The sequence below is a fragment of the Ranitomeya imitator genome, chromosome 2 (genome assembly GCF_032444005.1).
Source record: "Ranitomeya imitator isolate aRanImi1 chromosome 2, aRanImi1.pri, whole genome shotgun sequence".
Lineage (NCBI taxonomy): Eukaryota > Metazoa > Chordata > Amphibia > Anura > Dendrobatidae > Ranitomeya > Ranitomeya imitator.
In genome coordinates this window covers 381946752-381957755 of record NC_091283.1, presented here as the reverse complement: position 1 = coordinate 381957755, position 11004 = coordinate 381946752, and the positions used below count along the sequence as shown (strand labels likewise).

General features: G+C 43.8%; 1 protein-coding gene across 1 annotated transcript in view; it reads right to left on the bottom strand.

Moving 5' to 3' along the window:
* Positions 1-2766: 2766 nt before the first annotated feature.
* LOC138664073 (zinc finger protein 773-like) overlaps positions 2767-11004 on the bottom strand; it is a 44533-nt gene continuing 36295 nt past the window's right edge. The window contains exon 7 of the mRNA XM_069750500.1: positions 2767-3871. Within this exon, the coding sequence (XP_069606601.1) occupies positions 2958-3871 (914 nt within the window). The 3' untranslated portion in view covers positions 2767-2957. The remainder of the gene's footprint in view (positions 3872-11004) is intronic.

The following is an 11004-nucleotide window of genomic DNA, read 5'->3' as shown; positions in this document are numbered from 1 at the left end:
CCAGCGTCGTAACAATATCGCTCCAGCGTCGTAGACTGCTGTCACACTTTGCAATCTACGACGCTGGAGCGATAATTTCATGACGTATGTGCGATGTAGAAGCCGTTGGTTACTATGCGCACATCGTATACGATATATGTTACACCATGCAATCATGCCGCCACAGCGGGACACTAGACGACGAAAGAAAGTTTCAAACGATCTGCTACGACGTACGATTCTCAGCGGGGTCCCTGATCGCAGGAGCGTGTCAGACACTGCGATCTCGTAACTATATCGCTCGAACGTCACGAATCGTGCCGTCGTAGCGATGAAAATTGCACTGTGTGACGGTACCCTAACAAGCAGGGCTCCACCCGTGATTCTTAACCTGTTAAGTGCTGCTGTTAAACTTTGACAACATTTAATATGCGCCGGCATGGGAGCACATCATTCTACGCACTCATCGGCACACCCGTGACATGATCGCATGTCGCTGATGGGTTGCTGTGACAGTCAGGGATCTGCTGAAGACCCAGGTGCTTGTTATTATGGAGGCCATTTTTTGCCTTTGGCTGAATTTCAAAGGAGGCCATCTTTTCTGCTATATGTAGCGATGCTGTGGCATCACTGTATATAGCAAAAGTGATCAGACGATTGCAACTTCAAGTCCCTTAAGGGGACTAATAAGTACAGTGAAAAGTAAAAAAAAGTGTTTTTCAAAATAGTAAAACATTAAAAACACTAAGATGATAAAAAAAATTGGACAAGTTTGGTATCTCCATAATCATACAGATGAGCAGAATTATACTGCGAGGTAATTTTGACAAAAAGTAACACCATAAAAATAATTCCCAAAAATCTGTGTCAAAATTGCATTTTTTTCACAAGTTCTCCCCAGTTGGATTTTTGCTTTCCATTTTCCAGTACACTTTGTGTAAATGCTGTCATTCAAAAGTACAACTCATTCAGCAAAAAAACAAGCCATCATATGACTATGTGGAGAATAAAACAAAAGAGTTATAGCTCTGGGAAGAAGGGAAATAAAAACGTAAACATAGAAAATGAAAATGGACTCCATTGTAAAAGGGGTTAAACGTAATCGGGACAGTTCCCAAGAAAATAATTTTACTCTGAATTCTTATCCAGTAGAGACCGCTGTGGAGCCTATGTCCTTTTAGAACCTGGAGCTGAACAGTCCTGCCTCCTGACAGCAATTCCAATTTCAACAGTTTCGACATCCTCGGACAAATATAGAGTTGTCTATGCTGGTGGAGTAGGGAGCCCTCAGCTAATTGAGCCACCATTCATCATGTGTGTCTGAGTTCCACACCAGCAAGTGCAATAATGTCTCTAGATCAGTGTTCCCCAACTCCAGTCCTCAAGAACCACCAACAGGTCGTGTTTTCAGGATTTCCTTTGTATGGGCCAGGTGATGGAATTGTTGCCTATCTAGGGATGCAATTTTCTCCTGGGCAATACTAAGGAAACCATGAAAACATGACCTGTTGGTGGCTCTTGAGGACCGAACTTGGGGAATACTGCTCTAGATGATGCCAGGTGAGGGGAACCTCAGTCCTCACACAGCTCAGACTTAAATATCATATCATGTGAACGGGGCTACGTGAGGTTTCTTTTATTATGACAATGCACGGTTTTGCGTTGGGAGGTGAGAAACCATACTCTTATGGAATACTGTTGGGGCATCATATAGTTTTGGGGGCATAGTGACTGTCTCATACTGTATTGCGGTAATATGTTGAAGCTTCTTACTCTATAAGGGAACACTGTGGTGACCTGATACTGTATTATAGGGCTATAATACTGGACTATTGTGAGCATCATATTGTTGATATGGAGAATTCTGTAGGGGCAAAAAGTGTGGGAATTCACTGTGAGGATGTCACTGTGTTACGGACATCTTTGGAAGAGTCTAATTGGGTGTAACATTGTGAGGCATCATAGTATATGGGCACCATGAAAGGGGAATTGCAGTGAGTGTAGACATTAAGGGGTTTAACTATGGGCACCATTTTTGCATGCAAGTTGCAATCTATTTTCCTCTTCCTGTCTTCATTAGTAGGGAGGGAGGCATGTTATTCCGTGATTACACATCATGACAATTTTTTCTTTTTAGAGAGGGGTTGTACTCAGTTTGGACAATTGCTATGAAGCCCTCCGAATTGTCTAACTAATAAGCCATCTTATTGAACAAATCAGACTATTTGGGCTTTGATTGGATGTCAACTGTCTTAATCAAGTATAGCAGCATATTTCCATGATCTGATTAAAATAAGACTGAAAAAAAGCAACAGCGGACAACCTATTTAAGCTGTGCAGGTCTTATACCCAAGCCTTCCAAAAAAGACTAATTCCCCTCAAGTAAGATAACGGGGTGGCTGACTTGATTCACTTATGCGTTTAACCAGGTTTTTTTTTTTTTTTTTTTTTTTGCAATATAACTTGCTTTCCTGTGCTGTCATAATATTGTTACATATGTTTTTCTAGACGGAACTTTATTATATGGACCCCCTTTGTGTGCCCCCTTAGTTAGTGATGCTCTGCAGTGTTTTTAAAAATATTTATTTTTTTTCTAATAAAATGTATATACTTGGTCTAAAACGCACTTTGTCCCCTTTGTGCTCTAATCAGTCTGCTCTGGGAGTTCGTATTTACATTGTGGTTAGAGGTTATGTGACCCTTTACCTATTCCATTATCTAGGGAAATTTTGTGTTTAACCTATTTAAGCTGCAGATATGCTATATAAATTTTAAAGAGTTCACATACATACTTCACATGTATATTTGAGATAATTGCGTTTCAATATCAAATATTCATTGGTAAATGTATACATTTTAAAGTAGTCATCCAGTGCTCTAAATTGTTTTTCTTTTCTCTTCTAGACGTTTGTTGTTACTTGAAAAAAACTTATATTTTTTTATATATTGTCAATAAAATGATTTAAAGAAAAAAAATGCTACTTCTCTGTGTGAACTCTCTGATGTTTAACAAGACTTGATTTCCAAATAAAGTATTTCCCACATTCCGAACATAAAAATGGCTTTTCCCCAGTGTGAATTCTTTGATGTGTAATAAGTTTGGATTTCTCGATATAACTTTTCCCACATTCTGAACATAAATATGGCTTGACACCTGTGTGAAGTCTCTGATGTGTAACAAGATTTGCTTTCCGATTAAAACATTTTCCACACTTTGAACATGAAAAAGGTCTCTCCCCTGTGTGAGTTTTCTGATGTGAAACAAGATATGATTTACAATTAAAGCATTTCCCACATTCTGAACAAGAAAATAGCTTCTCCCCTGTGTGAGTTTTCTTATGTCTAACAAGATTTGTTTTCCGATTAAAACTTTTCCCACATTCTGGACATGAAAATAGCTTTTCTCCCATGTGAATCTTCTGATGTGTAACAAGTTTGGATTTCTCGCTATAACTTTTCCTGCATTCCGAACATGAATATGGCTTCACTTCTGTGTGAATCCTCTGATGTATAACCAGATTTGTTTTCCGAGTAAAAAATCTCCCACATTCGGAACATGAAAATGGCTTCTCCCCAGCGTGAATTCTTTGATGTTTAACAAGATATAATTTCTTTGAAAACAATTCCCCACATTCTGCACACAAAAATCGTTTCTCCCGTATGCGATCTATTTGTTGTTCAACATTCTTTCGGTGACTTTTATTCTGCGTATAAATCTTTGAAGAAGCAGAAGAAAAGACCTGTTGAGAAGAATCAAGTAATAGGTTTCTTCTGAGAACGGCTGGTATAATTGGGATAATGCCATGCTCTTCACTTGCATCTGGTGCGATACCATTTTCTCCTGTAGACTCTGAAAATATCAGATGTCCATCTGAGCTCCGGGTACAGTCATCTGCCAAAGATAAAACTGATTTTGTCATATTTTAGTCACACTGCTGTGAAAAAATCTTAATAGTTATATTACTAAATTTTTTATAACATTTCCATATAACTTGTAATTCAATTATCACCTGACTAAAACTGGAAAACAAAATGAGAGTAATACATAATTATTATAGCCACTAAGTTGTGTGCTTCAATCCTTCATGACTGTTGAAGCCGTCTTCTACATAGCCTAGTTTACTAGTAACATGTTCAGTGGAGTGTTGTAAAGAGGCTTGTAAGTTAATGCTATTAGGTGGTGTCCGTGTCATACCCTCCCTGACAGTTACATGCAATTTCACACAGACTAGAGTACATGGGAGGAGCCGTATAGTCGTGTACAAATATGCTGTGGTTTTGGAACAAGTATAGGGTTTTGTATATTTTAATGGTTGCAAGAAGATCATATAATAAAGGAGAAGTCCGTTATACTTTCTTTTTTTCTGTAATGGTCCTCTGCCAGCAACTATTGTTAGTACCTGTTTTTTTCATAGATCACCAATTTGAAGGCTATAAACACCTCTGTGTACAAAGAAATGGTAACCATTTTCTGTAGTTAATAAAGTTGGAATTATCTGGAGTTTTGGCTTTTTATTTTTGCAATGAGCTTTTTTTTACCTTTTCCATAGTTTCGATTTTTTGCTCCAAAGTCATTTCCCCAGCGCTTATCACATGCAATAGCAGGGCAAAAGCTCAGCCCTCATTTCTCCACTTTCTAAAGTTGTTAAGCATAACCCCTCCACACACTACCAGACAAATATAATATCTATTCATCTTCCTACCCCTCCCTCACCAACTGTGAATACACTGTGAATTTCTGTGAAGTAAAGAAAATGATGTCTGGCTGGACCCATGAGGCCAGTTGTCCTGTAGTAACAATCTCCTACTGATAAAACACTGATTGTATTGAAACAGCAAAATACATCCCAGTAAGTAAAGGTACCGTCACACTGAACGATATCGCTAGCGATCCGTGACGTTGCAGCGTCCTGGCTAGCGATATCGTTCAGTTTGACACACAGCAGCGATCAGAATCCTGCTGTGATGTCGTTTGTCACTGCAGAAAGTCCAGCACTTTGTTTCGTCGCTGGACTTCCTGCTGACATCGCTGAATCGGTGTGTGTGATGCCGATTCAGCGATGTTTTCACTGGTAACCAGGGTAAACATCGGGTTACTAAGCGCAGGGCCGCGCTTAGTAACCCGATGTTTACCCTGGTTACCAGCGTTAAAGTAAAAAAAAAAAAAACACTTCATACTTACCTTCCGCTGTCTGTCCCTCGGCGCTCTGCTTCTCTGCCCTGTGTAAGCCCAGCGGCCGGAAAGCAGAGCGGTGACGTCATCGCTCTGCTTTCCGGCCGCTGGGCTTACACAGGGCAGAGAAGCAGAGTGCCGAGGGACAGACAGCGGAAGGTAAGTATGAAGTGTTTGGTTTTTTTTTTACTTTAACGCTGGTAACCAGGGTAAACATCGGGTTACTAAGTGCAGCCCTGCGCTTAGTAACCCGATGCATGGGCGGACATACCGCCTGTTCAACCTGTGCGGCTGCACAGGGGCCCGGAGGCTCCAGGGGGCCCCTGCAGGCATTAGGGGCAGGCAGCTGCCTAGGTCCTTGCTCCCCCAGGGGCCACCAGCTAGCGGCACATCACGCAGCTGCTATGGGATCCCTGTGAGGCACGGGGGCGCGCCTGCCGCCAGCGCCGACTCCCCCGCAGCGTTGAACTATACCGGCGTCTGCCGGTAGAGTTCAAAGCAATGAATGATGGAGAAGAGAACGTCACCTGACGCTCCCTCTCCCATCATTCCCCACTCTGCCTGCTCTGACAGACACTGCCGCGCACTCACTGTGTGCCGACAGGAGCAGGAAGTGGAAGTAGTGCGGGCAGGAGGTGAGGTGAGGAATGTGTTGTTTGTTTTTTTTTTTACTCTATAACAGTGAGTAATGGACTGTGGGGCCATTCTGGGGGGGTGGGGGAGCTGTGCTGTATACCATGAGGCTGGGTACTGTATACCAGGGGTCCCCAACTCCAGTCCTCAAGGCCCACCAACAGGTCATGTTTTCAGGATTTCCTTTGCATTGCACAGGTGATGCAATTATTACCTGGGCAAGACTAAGGAAATCCTGAAAACATGACCTGTTGGTGGGCCTTGAGGACTGGAGTTGGGGACCCCTGCTGTATACCATGAGGCTGGGTGCTGTATACCATGAGGCTGGGGGCTGTATACCATGAGGCTGGGCGCTGTATACCATGAGGCTGGGCGTTGTATACCATGAGGCTGGGCGCTGTATACCATGAGGCTGGGCGCTGTATACCATGAGGCTGGGCGCTGTATACCATGAGGCTGGGCGCTGTATACCATGAGGCTGGGTGCTGTATACCATGAGGCTGGGCGCTGTATACTATGAGGCTGCGTGCTGTATACCATGAGGCTGCGCGCTGTATACCATGAAGCTGCGCGCTGTATACCATGAGGCTGCGCGCTGTATACCATGAGGCTGTGTGTGCTGTATACAATGAGGCTGTGTGCGCTGTATACCATGAGGCTGCGCTGTATACCATGAGGCTGCGCTGTATATTATGAGTCTGCGCTGTATATTATGAGTCTGCGCTGTATACTATGAGGCTGCGCTGTATACTATGAGGGCAGTGCTGTATACTACGCGGGCAGTGCTGTATACTATGAGGCTGCGCCGTTCTGTCCCCATCATTCTTTCTCAGACGGTGGAAAGAGGCCGGGAAACAAGCGTTGAATGACTTCAGTATTGTCGATCACACTCCTTTAGTGGCCTGAACTCAGCGCTTGTAAATACAACAGAAATGCTTCTGTGTGATGTGCGATATGTTAGGATTTGAGGCCCCATTTTAAACTTTGCCTAGGGCCCCACTTTGCCTAAAATCGGCCCTGCCTGCAGGGTGGCTAATAATGAGGGCAAACTGGCCAGTTTATCCGGCTTTGGGGGGCCCCTGGCCAGATTGCCATAATGGGATTGCAGCTCTGCTGCCTGCAAGAGAAAAAGGCAGTGGAGCGGTGCTGAAGGGAATGGATCCATCCTGCTTCCTGCCACACAGCAGCGGCTAAATGACATCATCATTCAGCGCTGTGGCTGTGTGAGACAGGAAGCTGCCGGCGATGGTGCGGCTTCAGGATACCGTGCGAGCAGAGGTGAGGTGTCTGTGTGTGCAGAGAGGTGAATGGTGCTGTATGTGTGTGTGTGTAGGTGGATGAGAGGGCAATGATGGGGGTGACGGGGCAGAAGGCAATGATTGGGTTGATGGAGAGGGCAATGATAGGGGTGGTGGGGCAGGAGGAAATGATGGTGGCAGTGGAAAGGACAATGATGGGGTGGTGGGGAGGAGGCAATGATGGAGGTGGTGGAATGGGCAATGATATGGGGTGGTGGGGGAGAAAGCAATAATGTAGGTTGTGAAGAGGGAAATCATGGCGGTGGGGGAGAGGGCAATAATGGGATGTGGGGGTTTTATAATGGGTTTAAGAACAGGGGGAGGTGGAGGAAGACATTATTATCGATTATTATGTATAACACAGTCCCTTAGTATAAAGTGTACTCACTTATGTATAGCACAGTCCCTTAGCTTTGCTGCCTTAATAGGAGGGGGGGGGGGCCCAGGCACATTTCCTGCACAGGGGCCCCAAGCTGTCTGTGTCCGCCCCTGACCCGATGTTTACCCTGGTTACCGGCATCGTTGGTCGCTGGAGAGCTGTCTGTGTGATAGCTCTCCAGCGACGCTGCAGCGATCCGGATCGTTGTCGGTATCGCTGCAGCGTCGCTCAGTGTGACGGTACCTTAACACTTTGCTGTATCAGGATCTCTGCTCCAATATCATCACATTGCATCGTATAAACCTGGTGACAGATTACCTTTAATGTCCAAAAAATATTAACCAAATGATGTAAATGGAAGCCCCTTTCATTATTATGGGGTGTAACTGGGTCCCATCATTGGTCCATTTTTTAAATGGAAAGCGAAGTTCTGAATGTTTTTTACCATTTTAAAAACCTATTTGTTAAAAATAATTTCACCATTTTTATTCACTCCATTTACCAATCCTCATAATAATGAAATAATGCGCCCACTGTATTGTACATGATGTACAGGAATCGAAAACATGTCCATGTTTACTGTATCTGTTTTTCACCTTTACTTTTAGTAATAATTGTGTGTGTATATATATATATATATATATACATATATAAATATATATACACACATATATATACACACAGTTGTGGCCAAAAGTATTGACACTCCTGCAATTCTGACAGATAATACTCAGTTTCTTCCTGAAAATGATTGCAATCACAAATTCTTTGTTATTATTATCTTCATTTAATTTGTTTTAAATGAAAAAACACAAAACAGAATGAAGCAAAAAGCAGAACATTGATCATTTCACACAAAACTCAAAAAATGGTTGCACAACCTTTAGCCAAAATAACTGCGACCAACCACTTCCGGTAACCATCAATGAGTTTCTTACAATGCTCTGCTGGAATTTTAGACCATTCTTCTTTGGCAAACTGCTCCAGGTCCAGGTCCCTGATATTTGAAGGGTGCCTTCTCCAAACTGTCATTTTTAGATCTCTCCACAGGGGTTCTATGGGATTCACTTCTGGGCTCATTGCTGGCCACCTTAGAAGTCACCAGTGCTTTCTCTCAAACCATTTTCTAGTGCTTTTTGAAGTGTGTTTTGGGTCATTGTCCTGCTGGAAGACTCATGACCTCTGAGGGAGACCCAGCTTTCTCACACAGGGCCTTACATTATGCTGCAAAATTTGTTGGTAGTCTTCAAATTTCATAATGCCATGCACACGGTCAAGCAGTCCAGTGCCAGAGGCAGTAAAGCAACCCCAAAACATCAGGGAACCTCCGCCATGTTTGACTGTAGGGACGGTGTTCTTTTCTTTGAATGCCTCTTTTTTTCTCCTGTAAACTCTATGTTGATGCCTTTGCCCACAAAGCTCTACTTTTGTCTCATCTGACCAGAGAACATTCTTCCAAAACATTTTAGCCTTTTTCAGGTAAGTTTTGGCAAACTCCAGCCTGGCTTTTTTATGTCTCGGGGTAAGAAGTGGGGTCTTCCTGGGTCTCCTACCATACAGTCCCTTTTCATTCAGACGCCGACAGATAGTACGGGCTGACACTGTTGTACCCTTGGACTGCAAGGCAGCTTGAACTCGTTTGGATGTTAGTCGAGGTTCTTTATCCAACATCCGCACAATCTTGCATTGAAATCTCTTGTCAATTTTTCCTTTCCGTCCACACCTAGGGAGGTTAGCCACAGTGCCATGGGCTTTAAACTTCTTGATGAACATTCAGGTGTTTGGAGATGGACTTGTACTCTTGAGATTGCTCATGCTTCCTCACAATTTGGTTTCTCAAGTCCTCAGACAGTTATTTTTCTTTATTTTCTCCATGCTCAATGTGGTACACACAAGGACACAGAACAGAGGTTGAGTCAACTTTAATCCATGTCAACTGGCTGCAAGTGTGAATTAGTTATTGCCAACACCTGTTAGGTGCCACAGGTAAGTTACAGGTGCTGTTAATTACACAAATTAGAGAAGCATCACATGATTTTTTGAACAGTGCCAATATTTTTGTCAACCCCCTTTTTTTATGTTTGGTGTGGAATTATATCCAATTTGGCTTTAGGACAATTCTTTTTGTGTTTTTTTCATGTAAGACAAATTAAATGAAGATAATAATACCAAAGAATTTGTGTTTGCAATCATTTTCAGGAAGAAACTGAGTATTATCTGACAGAATTGCAGAGGTGTCAATACTTTTGGCCACAACTGTAGTTTAACCATGGCTGGGTGCACCTGGTTTAGTTGTCTAGTCAACCACTGGTAAGGACAAGTCCTTTGTGATCCATGCCTGTTTCATTTTAATGAATGTGAGCTTGCCCACGTTGGCTGTGGACAGGCATCCGCTAAACACATGTTCAGGCATTGCACTTGCTGCAGGGCAGGCCAGTACCTCCAAGGCATAAAGTGAAAGCTCAGGCCATGTGTCCAATTTGGAGACCCAAAAGTTAAATGGGGCACACCCATCAGTTATAACGTGGAGATGTGTGGACAGGTAATCTTCTACCATGTTGTGGAAACGCTGTTTCCTGCTGATATTGACTGTATCAGATAGAGGTGCCGGATGTTGTGGCGTGCGGAGGAATTGTTCCCACATTTTGGCTATGCTAACCCTGCCTTCTGAGGTGCTGGCGATGCCCCCGCTGTGTTGGCAACTTCTTCCTCCTCCTTGTTCTTCCATTGAGCACCCGCTGTCAGGTGGGAATGCCATTAGTAGTTTCTCTACCAGGGTGTCCTTGTATTGACGCATTTTGATATCCCGGTCCAAGGATGGAAGTAAAGATGGTACATTGTCCTTGTAGCAGTGATCCAGTAGGGTGGCAATCCAATAATCAGAACTTGTAATAATATGGGCAACTCGGCAGTCATTGCATAGGCACAGCAGCATGTATTGGCTTATGTGTGTCAGGCTGCCCACAGTCATCGACAAGCTGTCTTTGGTGAGAGGTGTATGATCTGGGTCCTCTGTATCCCCCCAGCCATGTTCGAGTGATTCCTGTGAGCAGCTTGGAGTGCCATCCTGCTGAAAACATGGTTCCTCAATGTCCTTCTCATCCTCCAAAACTGTCCCTTGGTTGAAACCATGCATACCAGACCGCTGTGGATACAGGAACCCACCATCTGAGCCCTGTGTGGATGACGGGTCTGATAAAGGTGTAAATGTTGCTTGGTCCTCCTGCTCCTCTTCCTTTTGAGCCACAACCTCATACACCATCACCTGAAGGGTTTTTTCAAGCAGACATAGAAGTGGGATAGTTACGCTGAATATGGCATCATCAGCGCTGGCCATGTTGGTGGAATATTCAAAGCAGCGCAACATGGCACACATGTCCCGCATTGAGGCTCACTCATTTCTGGTGGTTCCACAGAGCGACTCATGTTTGCCTGCAGCTGAAACTCCACTATTGCCCGCTGCTGCTCGCATAGTCTCTCCAACATATGCAAGGTGGAATTCCACCTTGCTGGTACGTCACATATAAGGCGGTGAGCTGGAA